This window comes from Xenopus tropicalis, chromosome 9 (assembly GCF_000004195.4).
Source record: "Xenopus tropicalis strain Nigerian chromosome 9, UCB_Xtro_10.0, whole genome shotgun sequence".
In the NCBI taxonomy this organism is placed as follows: domain Eukaryota; kingdom Metazoa; phylum Chordata; class Amphibia; order Anura; family Pipidae; genus Xenopus; species Xenopus tropicalis.
In genome coordinates this window covers 32,559,085-32,573,209 of record NC_030685.2, presented here as the reverse complement: position 1 = coordinate 32,573,209, position 14,125 = coordinate 32,559,085, and the positions used below count along the sequence as shown (strand labels likewise).

At 37.9% G+C, this 14,125-nt stretch overlaps 1 protein-coding gene across 1 annotated transcript in view; it reads left to right on the top strand.

Moving 5' to 3' along the window:
* smg1 (SMG1 phosphatidylinositol 3-kinase-related kinase) overlaps nucleotides 1–14,125 on the top strand; it is an 88,228-nt gene that overhangs the window by 14,321 nt on the left and 59,782 nt on the right. Inside the window, exons 7-18 of the mRNA XM_002932221.5 lie at nucleotides 177–302; nucleotides 855–927; nucleotides 1,561–1,658; nucleotides 2,585–2,758; nucleotides 2,936–3,160; nucleotides 3,426–3,527; nucleotides 5,075–5,344; nucleotides 5,738–5,868; nucleotides 11,478–11,639; nucleotides 12,890–13,008; nucleotides 13,394–13,481; nucleotides 13,570–13,671. Coding sequence (XP_002932267.3) covers nucleotides 177–302; nucleotides 855–927; nucleotides 1,561–1,658; nucleotides 2,585–2,758; nucleotides 2,936–3,160; nucleotides 3,426–3,527; nucleotides 5,075–5,344; nucleotides 5,738–5,868; nucleotides 11,478–11,639; nucleotides 12,890–13,008; nucleotides 13,394–13,481; nucleotides 13,570–13,671 — 1,670 coding nt within the window. The remainder of the gene's footprint in view (nucleotides 1–176; nucleotides 303–854; nucleotides 928–1,560; nucleotides 1,659–2,584; nucleotides 2,759–2,935; nucleotides 3,161–3,425; nucleotides 3,528–5,074; nucleotides 5,345–5,737; nucleotides 5,869–11,477; nucleotides 11,640–12,889; nucleotides 13,009–13,393; nucleotides 13,482–13,569; nucleotides 13,672–14,125) is intronic.

Sequence of the window (14,125 nt, the reverse complement as noted above, 5' to 3'; positions counted from 1 at the left end):
TGAAATGTTGCAGTGAATTAATTGCTATGTAAACAGTGTAATGTAGACATAAAAAGTATACCATAAAAGTCATGACATTAAGTAATAGGTGTCCTTTAATATTTTTTATGCTGTATGTTATTATTTATTTCAGTGTACATAATATTGATATAGCAGACTTTCTTTGTCCTTCTTAGTTGGTTATGACCAGCCTACAATCGATTCTGGAAAATGTAGATACTCCTGAGCTTCTTTGCAAATGTGTTCAGTGCATCTTACTTGTGTCCCGTTGCTACCCCCACATTTTCAGCACAAATTTCAGGGTAAGTATTTTACTTGGTGAATTAATTTCCCCAAATACTTATCAAGTGCATATTATTACTTGTACAGAATCTTTTGCGTGTCAAAATCTCTTCAAACAGTACTAATAGAAAAAAAAATACTGTTTATCCATCTGTTACTGAGATTGCCTATTGCATGTTTAAAGGGGACCTGTCACCCTTTAGAAATTCCAAATTATTTTCTATTATGAGGGGAAAATAAGCATGTTACTTAGACTATATAAAATATATAAATCTTGTTTCCTTCTCTCTTGGAATCCACAATCATAGCAAGCAGGCAGGAGCCATTTTGTGGGCACTGTTTTCATCTTAAAACCTTGTGTATGAACCAGAATGGGGGACCTAGTGCCCATGTACAAGCTACACATTAATAGATTGTGAAGAGGGAGCGGGAATGTAAGCAGTGCAGTGACATCTAGGAAGTGCAGAATGGAATGTGAAACTTAACTGCCTGCCCCCCATGTTGGTTTTATGTTACATTTGAAAATGTCCCCTTTCCCTTTAAAAGCCTTACAATTTCTTAAATGTTTATAGGACACTGTGGACATTTTGGTTGGCTGGCACATAGATCATACACAGAAAGCTTCTCTTACACAGCAGGTGTCTGGTAAGAATCTGCCTTTCAGCATTTCTAACCATCATCAAACACTGAACAACTGTATCTGCACTTATCTATTGCTTTCAGAAAAAATTAAATGGGCTGTAAATGTAGACATTTCTACCTAGATTGACACTGACATATTAGAGGGGTCTCTGCAGACTGTATAGTACGAGTTGAATAGCAGTGTCTTATGTACATTGGAACATAAATTAAGACAAGTGATTATTTTGAAAGTTTAAAATGACCATAGTTTTATTTTTTAAAGTAAGGTATTTTGTTATTCACATTAAGCTGTGAACTAAGTCTCACCCCAGGTATCATGCTGGAATCGCATTGGAGCTAAAGATACAAAGTGTGACACTATCCTGAATGTGCTATAAAACATAGCAGCATCTCACAAAAAGACCATAGTGATAGTGGCAGGATTCTATATAGCCAGTTGTTTTTGCTTATGCTGTGCTTTTGTTGTACATGTCACAGCATAGAACAAAGGGTTAAAGCATTCACAGATATTTTTATTGCTATCAGTATATTGTTCTTTACCTTCCTAAGCTAATGGAAAATACCCCTGGCAACATATTTCATGTAAACTTTATATTTGACAGTTGTTTGTTGGTTATACTGACTGTTTATTTGTAGGGTGGCTGCAGAGTTTAGAACCATTTTGGGTAGCAGATCTTGCATTTTCCACAACACTTCTGGGACAGTTTCTTGAAGATATGGAGGCTTATGCAGAGGTAATACTATGTATTTTTTTTTTTAACAATGTAGCACAGCACCCTGTTGCTGATATTTTCAGATTTTAGTCTCAGTCTCTTTAGCAGACCCTGGGAAAGGTAAACAAAAAGGGGACAGAGGAGTTTGCTACTCTTTTCCTTGTACCAGTGATTTTTTTCAGGAGCACTGAAACATTTGAAACACCCAGTGAATATGGGTTTCCTTGTCCTTTAACACAGTTCTTGCTTTCTTCGCCTAACCTCAAATATTATAAGCTGTCAGATACTGTTTGCTTACTGCATCTGTGTTTTGCGGTTGGCATCAGAGAGAACCTCACCATAATCACTGTGAAAGCAAACCAGGCAATAATACACAGGCCAATATTTTTTGCCAATTTATTTGTCGTCTTATTGGACCATATATTTGGCTTAAACCGCAGTCTCCTCCACCAATACCTGATTAGGTATTGCCCATATATCTATTTTGTAGGTTTGAAAATACTGTTGGGTTAGGATTGCTTCAGCCCATAGATCTGGTCCTCTCCATATAGTATAGACCCCTGTTATCTTTGCTTATTTAACAGTAGCAGGACCAATTAACGTTTTTTGTTGGTACTTTTGTGCAGTGCTGCGGAGTTTGTCATTCTGTAGTATGTGGCATTATACTGATGTTGAAAACAAATGTTATGATTTTTATTAGTGGATACAGCAGTGGTGAGAGGTTGTGAACTCATGGTGCTAAGTTATGGTTAATTTAGGCAAGTAATGGCAAGCAAGAAGTCTGCTATGTGTCTTTACAATTAACCTTGTAAGTTTTTCTGACCTCACCCAAAAAGTTTCATAAATGTCTTATAGGAAAAGGAAAGTGAATATAAATTTTCTGTAAAACAGTATAGTATATTTTCCCGTTTATAAAGTAACTTAAACATTGTTGTCTTCTACCTTAGGACCTTGGCCATGTTGCTTCTGGTGAATCTGTTGATGAAGATATTCCTCCTCCATCTGTCTCATTACCCAAACTTGCTGCTCTCTTAAGGGTGTTTAGCACTGTTGTGCGGAGCATTGGTGAGCGATTTAGCCCAATCCGAGGACCACCAATCACTGAAGCGTATGTGTCAGATGTAAGTATTGCATTTACCCAGATAGTTGCAAAATGATAAATAAAATAATTTACAAAATGTTTCTGGCCACAGTTAAGAAACCAAATGTAATTTGTGGTTGATAAATTACTTTACTATCGGAAACACTGCAGATTTCATGCTTAAAAATGTACATTTTATTTCGTCTTTTACTCTTAGATCCTTTTCCGTGTAATGAGATGTGTGACTGCTGCAAACCAGGTGTTCTCTTCTGAAGCTGTGCTTACTGCTGCCAATGAGTGTGTGGGAGTTCTGCTTGGTAGCATGGACCCTAGCATGGCAACTCATTGTGACATTGTTATCACATATGGTTTAGATCAGCTGGAGAACTGCCAAACATCTGGTACCGATTACATCATATCTGTTTTGACTTTACTTACCCTGGTAAGTGGTTTAATTATTCGTTTGGTGTATGGGTATTTTTTTATTTTTTTTTTTAATTGTTGGGGCTTATGTTTTGTATAAAGCTTTGTGTATCATCAGTACAAAATAAATTATAGAGTGTATTGACACTAGTCATTAGCCAGTTATGTTACCAGTATTCAATATAATGCAGTACTTATATTTTCACTTATCATATGTTAACAGCATTTCAAATATTCACCTTATATTATTCGTTTATGAATACAGATTTTTCTTTTGTCTGTAGATTGTTGAACAAATTAATACAAAATTGCCAGCAACATTTGTTGAGAGGTTGTTTGTTCCAGAATCCAAGCTTCTTGCACTACGTAATCACAAGGAAAAAGAGGTAAAATGGAAAAAGAAGTACAAAACATAGAAATAGTTCTGGATAATAGTGCAAATCTCTACCAGTGCCGTAATGGCAACAACTAATATAATACAAATCTTCCAGTGAGATAGAATTAAAAGACGTTATTATGTCAAAAGGCAAGTGGCAGGAGAAATCACTTTATGGAACTCGTGATTGGTAGCAGAGAAGTTGACTATTTCTGTCCAGAAAATGTGTGGGTCTTACCAGACAACATGGAAATAAAATCTGTCTTAGTTTCACATATAGTGTAGAAACATTGTATCCTGTCTTTGACTGAAATAAGGCAGTTATAAGCATTTTGTATTGTTCCTTTCCAGTCATGCTGTGTTAAGTATGGTAATTTTGTAGAAAATTGGAAATTTAGGGGTGTTTTTGTTTTCTAAGACAAGCAAGTTGTGAGGTATATGTATAAAACTGTAAATGAAAGACCTGTCAAAGTTGAAGAAATGTTAAAAATTGCATTGACTGGCATTTTTACTGCACTTGAAGGTATGTTGGGGACGTAGAGTTTTCACTGAGGTGTCCTAAGTATTTAATGTTGGGGTGCTGCCAAAAAATCAAACCTTGTACATTTCTCAAGTGTAGTATGGCGAAATTACCTCAAAGCAGAAGGTAGGGGGATAGTGCCTGTGCAGGATAGCAAAGGAGTTTAGTGCCACAGACTAGGCTGTATGTGGTGTAGAGTGTATTGTTGGAATAGCAGCTAGAATTTTAAATTGGTTGCAGAAGTAGTGTACTAGCCGCCTGCTTCCAATTCCTGACTCCTTGCTTAACATTTAAGGGACGTTTAGCTAGGCAGCATATGTGCTGTGAAAATTAGGACTGTGTAATAATTTACTGCTTTCAGGTACATTCATTTTTGTCTTAGGGCTATTTTTCAACTTATACGGCCCCTGTGCGTGTCATTTGGACCATAGAATTATTTCCCTATAACTGCAAGCATTTCTTTTGTGGTGTTTCATATTGTTCTCTGCAGCCTGTTCAAATGGAAACTCCCCATCATTATGCACTGGAAAATCCCTTGATCTGCTTCATTCTGTTACCTTGCTATATATCTGCAACACAGGTTATGGATCATTCACACTGGTCCCTGCCCCAGAAAAAATGATGCTGTGATTACAGTCCATATGGCATACATACATACATACATACATACATACATACATACATACATACATACATACACATATATACACACACACACATACACACACATTATGGCCAATTTTATCAGGGTCTGTTAACCTGCCTATATGTTTTTTGGAGTGTGAGAAGGAATCAGAATATCCAGAAAAGAACAGACACAAGCTCAGACAGAACATGCAATTGCCCTGCTGTTAAAGCCCTGAAATCAAACCAAGGATGCACAAGGAAGGTTCTTTGGAATTGAACCTAGAATCTCTGCTTGCAAGGCAGCAGTTCTAACCATTGTGCGATTGTGTGAAATGAATTCTAATGTATAATAGATGTTATATGTATTTTATTTAGGTGTCTTAATTTCCAATCTTTCCTTTTGCTCTCAGGTGATCGGAGCAGCACATACTGTATATCAAGCAGTCCTAACTCTTAAAAACATCCCAGTACTAGAGACAGCATACAAGTTGATTTTGGGAGAAATGACGTGTGCTTTAAACAGCCTTTTACACTGTCTGCACTTGCCAGAAGCCTGCACTGAAATCCAGCATGAAGCTTTCAGGAACCATGTATTCACAGTTGACAGTGCAACCTTTGTTGTTCTGTTTGACTTAAGTGTTTTGACCACAATTGGAAATGCCAAAAATTCATTGATTGGGGTATGTGTTTGTCAACATATGCAGTTCTGTACAGAAACAGTAGTGTTTTGACTTTGTTTTTCTTTTGTTCACTGGTGAGGCCACAAGAGGGGCAGGCAGAGAGAAACAGATGCACTCCCAGGTATCAAAATGCATAGTTCCCCATTTCTGCGCCAAATCTGCTCAGTGTGTTTGTGCACAGGCTGACACTGTGCCTGTCAGTACAAAGGAACAGCAGATTGGATGGTAGCGCATCTGTTTTTGGAAAAAACATTGGCAAAGAGAATCTGAACCTGTGCCTCGTGTGCCCTAAGCCTTACAGTTTTTTTGCATCACAAAGTGTTCAAAACAGATACAGTGCAAATAAGTCTTGGCCATGGCCACTGTAATTTATGAAACTTTATCTTTTAACAGATGTGGGCACTATCTCCTACAGTCTTTGCACTGCTGAGCAAGAACCTGATCATTGTCCATGAAGACATTGCCATCCACTACCCAGCTATTCAGTATTCTGTGCTATACACATTATATTCACACTGTACAAGGTACAAAATTTAATAAATGTACTCTGCTTTTCTATTCAAAAATTATGCATGAATTTACATGAATACAATTGCACCAGTTACATTTAGTGCTTACAATGTTATATTTTTTTTATATGTTATATACCCTGAATTGGATTTTTTTTTTTTTTTTAAACAATTCTATTATTGACCATTCAATATTACACATTTACAAACGGGAGAAGAAAAACTACTGGTATAAAATACCTAGGTCTATACTAAACAACATAACATAAAACATTTTAAATGGTTATGTTTTTTGCTTTCCTCTTTTAAAGGAACAGTAAAAATGAAAGTGTATTAAAGTATTTAAAATATAATGTACTGTTACCCTGCACAGGTAAAGTTGTGTATTTGCTAAAGTAACAGTACTATAGCTTATATAAATAAGCTGCTGTGTAGCCATGGGGGCAGCCATTCAACCTAGAAAAAAGGAGAAAAGGCACAGGTTACATAGCAGATAACAGATAAGCTCTGTAGAATATAATGGGGCGTTATCTGCTTTGTGCCTGTGCCTTTTCTCCTTTGAATGGCTGCCCCCATGGCTACACAGCAGCTTTGTTTATATAAACTATAGTAGTCTTTCTGAGGCAAACACACCAGCTGTACCAGCACAGGGCAACAGTACATAATATCGTAGTTATTTTTATACACTTTCATTTTTTGGTGTTACTGTTCCTTTTTAAGTGTGTTCTTGGTATTATTGCCTAAACTTGTTACATGAATGAAATATTGACTTAGGAAATTACCTAGTGTAGGCCTGGTGTATGCGCTTCAGTATTTGTTACATTTAATTGGTCATTTAGTCTCGTCTAGGTCTATAAAAATTGGCCCTGCATCTTATTTAATTATTCAGGACATTCCCTCCACTCGTACTGAAGCCTTTTTACCATTATGTCCCACACAAAAATAGTTGGTCCACCTGATGATTCCCATTTGTGGTGGCAAAGCTGGTGTAAAAGACTTTATCTACCCACCTAAATTCTGACTCAGCCTCCACTTTTCAGGTTTTTTTATAGACCCTTTTTTTGTAGACACTTGGTGCAACCCTTACCCCTGTGTCAAATCAAGTCTAAGCCCTTCTGCCCTTTTATGAAAGTGGAAAAAGAGGTTTATGAATAAGGCAGAAAATCTGACCAATCTTTTTATTTTGTCTTAATATCACCACTTTTGTGAATTCCCCCCTTACTGTCGCTCATAAGCAGAGAGGCAGTACCTCTGTATAGTAAAATGTAAATTGTTAAAATAGTTAAATTCTTTCAAGTATCCTATAATTTGTCCCTTCAGGAGAGTTCAAGCATCCGTTAATGATAGGACAGTCTACTTCAAGGCAACCCTAATCTGTGTGGTTTAATAGTACAGAAAATGGTTTGAGGCTACTTAGCCACTTGGTTTTGTTGAAAGTTGTAATGTAGACAGATATTCTGGGAAACTTGCCATTCCAAAACAATGTCAACACAAGACCTTTGACCTTGGCAAATGTTGATTTTAAAAAGGTTCAAGTGCTCTTTCAGACATTTGTAGTATTAGGGAAATGTTTAGATCAGAACACTTAGTTTTAGGTCAGTGTGCATCCACACTCCCAGATAGCTGGATTTATCTACCCACTTTAGGTCATGAAGGGGTCAATTGGAAAGAACAGAGACCAAGATCAGTTAATCTTTAGTCCAGAGTACAACATGTGGGCATTAATAATGTCTAGTGCTTCTGTTAATGCGTGACTGGGGTTGGCCAAAAATACTGTTAGCCATCATGAAAATTAGCTTTGTAATTGGTGCCATGTAGGTGGCCATACACTTTACGATCTGCTTGCTTGGCAACCTTCTCCCGATAGACACTTTTAAGGCTGGGTGATATCGAGCTAATTCAAATCAAACTGCCCGATTGAGATCTGGCCAATTTCAGCAGGGCTGTGGAGTCGGAGTCGGAGACAATTTTGGGTACCTGGAGTTGGAGTCTGCAAAAAATGAACCGACTCCTACTAAATTTAAATGGGAATAAAAAAAAATAAAAATAAAGCAAGTTTAAATGTCCCAATTCACAAACAGTCATAATTAATTACTTCTCTGCTATAAGAATAAAGCCCAATGCACGCAGTGCATAAACGAACACGTTGAGCGACCATGAAGCATTTCATTGACTGTATGCTTCACTAAATGGAACGTAACGCACAGTTAAGGTGTGGCAGCTCCACTGCGTCGTGTTCCTCTGTTACTGGGAACACAATGCCCACTGTGAACCTAGCCTAACTCTCACTGATAACTAATTAAGTAAAAAAAATTTGCAGGACTAGAAATACTTGTATACATGAAGGGAATGGGTAGTCAATAGTTTAAAGGAACAGTAACACCAAAAAATGAAAGTGTATAAAAGTAACTAAAATATAATCTGCTTCTCTGCACTGTGTGTTTACTTCAGAAAATCTACTATAGTTTATATAAATAAGCTGCTGTATAGTATGGGGGCAGCCATTCCTGCACCGGTACAGCTGGGGTGTTTGCTACAGAAACCCTACTATAGTTTATATAAATACCCCGCTGTGTAGCCCCGGGGGCAGCCATTCCTGCACTGGTACAGCTGGGGTGTTTGCTACAGAAACCCTACTATAGTTTATATAAATACCCCGCTGTGTAGCCCCGGGGGCAGCCATTCCTGCACTGGTACAGCTGGGGTGTTTGCTACAGAAACCCTACTATAGTTTATATACAGTGGTGTGAAAAACTATTTGCCCCCTTCCTGATTTCTTATTCTTTTGCATGTTTGTCACACAAAATGTTTCTGATCATCAAACACATTTAACTATTAGTCAAAGATAACACAAGTAAACACAAAATGCAGTTTTTAAATGAGGGTTTTTATTATTTAGGGAGAAAAAAAATCCAAACCTACATGGCCCTGTGTGAAAAAGTAATTGCCCCCTGAACCTAATAACTGGTTGGGCCACCCTTAGCAGCAATAACTGCAATCGAGCGTTTGCGATAACTTGCAACGAGTCTTTTACAGCGCTCTGGAGGAATTTTGGCCCACTCATCTTTGCAGAATTGTTGTAATTCAGCTTTATTTGAGGGTTTTCTAGCATGAACCGCCTTTTTAAGGTCATGCCACAACATCTCAATAGGATTCAGGTCAGGACTTTGACTAGGCCACTCCAAAGTCTTCATTTTGTTTTTCTTCAGCCATTCAGAGGTGGATTTGCTGGTGTGTTTTGGGTCATTGTCCTGCTGCAGCACCCAAGATCGCTTCAGCTTGAGTTGACAAACAGATGGCCGGACATTCTCCTTCAGAATTTTTTGGTAGACAGTAGAATTCATGGTTCCATCTATCACAGCAAGCCTTCCAGGTCCTGAAGCAGCAAAACAACCCCAGACCATCACACTACCACCACCATATTTTACTGTTGGTATGATGTTCTTTTTCTGAAATGCTGTGTTACTTTTACGCCAGATGTAACGGGACACGCACCTTCCAAAAAGTTCAACTTTTGTCTCGTCGGTCCACAAGGTATTTTCCCAAAAGTCTTGCCAATCATTGAGATGTTTTTTAGCAAAATTGAGACGAGCCATAATGTTCTTTTTGCTTAAAAGTGGTTTGCGCCTTGGAAATCTGCCATGCAGGCCGTTTTTGCCCAGTCTCTTTCTTATGGTGGAGTCGTGAACACTGACCTTAATTGAGGCAAGTGAGGCCTGCAGTTCTTTAGATGTTGTCCTGGGGTCTTTTGTGGCCTCTCGGATGAGTTGTCTCTGCGCTCTTGGGGTAATTGTGGTCGGCCGGCCACTCCTGGGAAGGTTCACCACTGTTCCATGTTTTTGCCATTTGTGGATAATGGCTCTCACTGTGGTTCGCTGGAGTCCCAAAGCTTTAGAAATGGCTTTATAACCTTTACCAGACTGATAGATCTCAATGACTTTTGTTCTCATTTGTTCCTGAATTTCTTTGGATCTTGGCATGATGTCTAGCTTTTGAGGTGCTTTTGGTCTACTTCTCTGTGTCAGGTAGCTCCTATTTAAGTGATTTCTTGATTGAAACAGGTGTGGCAGTAATCAGGCCTGGGGGTGACTACAGAAATTGATATTGAAATTGAACATTGAATTGATAAACCACAGTTAAGTTATTTATTAACAAGGGGGGCAATCACTTTTTCACACAGGGCCATGTAGATTTGGAGTTTTTTTTCTCCCTTAATAACGTAAACCTTCATTTAAAAACTGCATTTTGTGTTCAATTATGTTATCTTTGACTAATAGTTAATGGTTTTTGATGAGCAGAAACATTAAAGTGTGACAAACATGCAAAAGAATTAGAAATCAATCAAATAGTTTTTCACACCACTGTAAATACCCCGCTGTGTAGCCCCGGGGGCAGCCGTTCCTGCACTGGTACAGCTGGGGTGTTTGCTACAGAAACCCTACTATAGTTTATATAAATACCCCGCTGTGTAGCCCCGGGGGCAGCCATTCCTGCACTGGTACAGCTGGGGTGTTTGCTACAGAAAGGAATGGCTGCCCCCGGGGCTACACAGCGGGGTATTTATATAAACTATAGTAGGGTTTCTGTAGCAAACACCCCAGCTGTACCAGTGCAGGAATGACTACCCCCGGGGCTGCACAGCAACTTATTATATAAATTATAGTAGTGTTACTGTAGCAAACACACCAGTTTTACCAGTGCAGGGCAACAGTGCATTATATTTTTATTACTTTAAAGCTCTTTTATTTTTTGGTGTTACTGTTCCTTTAAGACTGAAGCTTTAAAACATTTGAAAAACTGCTGTAACTCAGCTGTAATGTTAGCTTAAACTTTAAACATGACTATGGGATTCTAGGGAAATCATTAGAAGTAGGAGTATAGATAAAATTGTCTATCAGTTTATTATCAGTTCAGTTGTGTTTTAAGTGCCCCTTCCCCTTCCTGGATGTATAAAATACATTAGCATATTAAAAACAGAGGAGTCGGAGTCGGAAGTATCAGAAACTGAGGAGTCGGAGAATTTATCTACCGACTCCACAGCCCTGAATTTCAGGCCAGATGTCAGTCGGGGAGGCTTGTCGCTGTTGACCATACACGTCAGATAAGCTGCCGAATCGCTCTAAAGGACCAAAATAGTCCGCTAAATTCGGCCTGTGTTTGGCTACCTTTAATTCTGACTTAAGCCACTGGAAGGTTATATAGTGCCTTCACCCAGTCTATATAGGTGGGGTGTATCCCCACTCTCCGCAGGGTGGCCCATAGCTATTCCCACTCTACTGAATCGAAAGCTTTCTAATTATCCAGTGAGGCAACAAGTCTACTCCCTGCGTTGTCATGCATAATGGAGATATTTATGAAAAGCCTGATATTAATGTATGTCGATCTCCCGGGCATGAAGCCTGTTTGATTGGAGGAAGTTTTGTCAGCTTGTCTGAAAGTCTAAAAGGAATCTCTCCACAGCACATGAGAAATCATATCAGTGCAAATAAACTGATAAGAATCACTCACGAGAGGTTACACATGTGGTTCAGGAATGAAGGGTACCAATGAAACAGTTTTTTGTTTTTTTTTCATCATTTTTTGTGCTGCTCATTTTGAATGACGTTTTTTTTTCTTTTTTCTAGGCATGACCATTTTATTTCAAGTAGTCTCAGCTCCTCTTCCCCATCTTTGTTTGATGGAGCTGTAATAAGCACTGTTACCACTGCCACAAAGAAGCATTTTTCAATTATCCTCAATCTTCTGGGTACTCTGCTCAAGAAAGATAATCTTAACCAAGATTCTCGGTAAGCATTTGTTATTGTTGTATAAAATTATTTACATATTTTTTGGTCAAATTAATAAAGTTGACAATTTGCAAGCCTGTTAAGGTCAAATTTCTTTAATACTACTTCTACAACAGACTTTGGTTTTTGTCTTTTGTAAAACCTTATAGTTTCTCAAAGGACTGAAACTTTTATTATCTTTTTATTAATGTAATTTTCTTTTATCATGGAACCCATCTCTTAGGCTACTTTATCGCTGGGTGCCAGTTGTCATCAATATAAAAATAATGTTGCCAAATGAGTTACTATGCAAAGAATTATTATTGCTTTTGCCCGTTATCAAAAGTCGATAGGAAACAATGTTCTGTGATCAAGACTTTAAAGGAGAAGGAAAAGCTAATAAAGAGTTAATGCCAAGCTGCAGGCATACCTTCAGTTCTCTTAATAGTCCCCTTAAGTCTCCCCATATTTCTTCTGTTCAGATGATTAGAGAAAAAAAAATGCTGAGCTCTGTAAAGAAAGTTCCCATAATGCCTCGCTCCTGCACCAAGACCGGAGTACATCCTCAGTTTGTAAGACTATGAGGAAGCTTCCTGCTGATTGGCTCAGATCACACATTCCTAAGGAAAGGGAAGGGGGTTCTTAGCATTCTTGAGGGAGGGGGGAGCAGGAGAGAGGAGAGAGCTGCATGTCTCTGGCACAGGAAAACAAAGATAAGAAATCCTGTTTCTTTTGACAGAGAACCCAGTGCAGCATTTCTGTGAGTGTTTATGGCTGTATTTACATAGACCTTTCTGATAAAGCTTACTTAGTTTTTATCTTTCCTTCTCCTTTAACACTGAGAATGTGGGGATTATTAATTTATCAAGATGTCCCTACACATTTATAATTCAAAATGGAATTGTGATCAGTTATATGTAAAGTTTCATTGCTATCATCATTTAAAATACAGTTGAAATATTCGAACCAAAATACACCAATTCGATTGTTGGGCTTTATAGCGAATAGTAGTTGATTCTCTGTTTCAGCTTGTATTTGTGATGTTTAAGTCAAAGGACATCCTCCCATTCCATTTTGTAATCCAATTGCACCAGTTTAAAATAACTTGTTGCTTTAATGTAATTTCCCTGTTTAAGATGAAAATTATTAATTCCTCCTGTGTAACAGCAAATTTTTCTTTCACGTCCATTGGGTATTAAAAGGGAGTCATGTTATTATACTTGTGCACATATAACCCTTTTTGTTGAGATAGAAGCCTGTTTTATTTTTAGGAAACTTTTGATGGTTTGGGCATCAGAAGTAGCTGTACTCATGAAGAAATCTGAAACCTATGCACCTCTGTTCTCCTTGCCATCTTTCCATGTGTTCTGCAGAGGGCTACTGGCAAATAGTAAGTATTTAAGGGTTTATCTTTCTAAAGTACATATTACAACAATTGTTGCAATTGTTGAATTTAGAATGTTGCAAGGGGGCTAAAAACTATTGGCACTATGGCACTTTTTTCTAAATGACAGCCATGTTATGGTGCTACAATCCTGATTGTAAGAAATGGTTTCTGAGTAAATGTTTTTGTACTTACATTCACTTGCACATGTACACTTTTACCTATTAGTAAAGCTTTATTAAATTTCCAAACATTTCTGCATACTTTTTTTTTGTTATGAGTATTGTGGTTTGTTCAGCTATTGAAACTCAAGCTTGTTTTTCCTATCTGATTTGATACTGATCTATTCAAAGACAGATGGTAATCCCATGCTTTGAAACTTTCTTAACAGCTCTTTTTGAAGATGCAAATATTAGTCTCCAAGCTTGTAGTAGCCTCCATATTCTTTCCTCTTCATTGCCAGAGGATCTCTTGCAGAGGTAAAGTGTTTTCCATTAATTAAATTTGCCTTCGTTTACATGAAATATTCACAAAATAATTTTTGCTATTCTTAATGTACCAATCCAGGTGTGTAGATGTGTGCCGGGTTCAGCTTGTGTCCAGTGGAACACGTGTAAGACAAGCATTTGGAAAGCTTCTGAAATCGATTTCTTTAGACTTTGTTTTAAGGTACATTTTTTTTTTTTAATAATTTTTTGCAATCCAACAAAACTTGGGGGCGCATTCATGAAAACACGAGTTCGAATCCGGAATGGGATAAATTCGGATTGGATACGATAATTTCTTAAGATCGCAAATATCACAAATATGCATATGAAAAAATCATAAGAATCCGAAACTTCCGTACTCTGCGCGACAATACGATTTTGTTGCACAAAATTTGTCACAAAGTACGGAAAAGTCGCGAAAAATACGCTCGGAGCGTTCGAATGAAAGCTCCGCGAGTTCGTGGATTAGTAAATCTCTCCCTTAGTGTTTGGGCTCCTCAGACAAAACATTTGGCCTGTCAAGGTAAAGTCAGGTAGCCAAAGCATAAAACTAAGCTAAGTGATGAAATTATGTGGCACATGTATATGTAAGTGCCCAAGCTAAAAGAAATTGATGGGTGCACTTGCCATGGGCA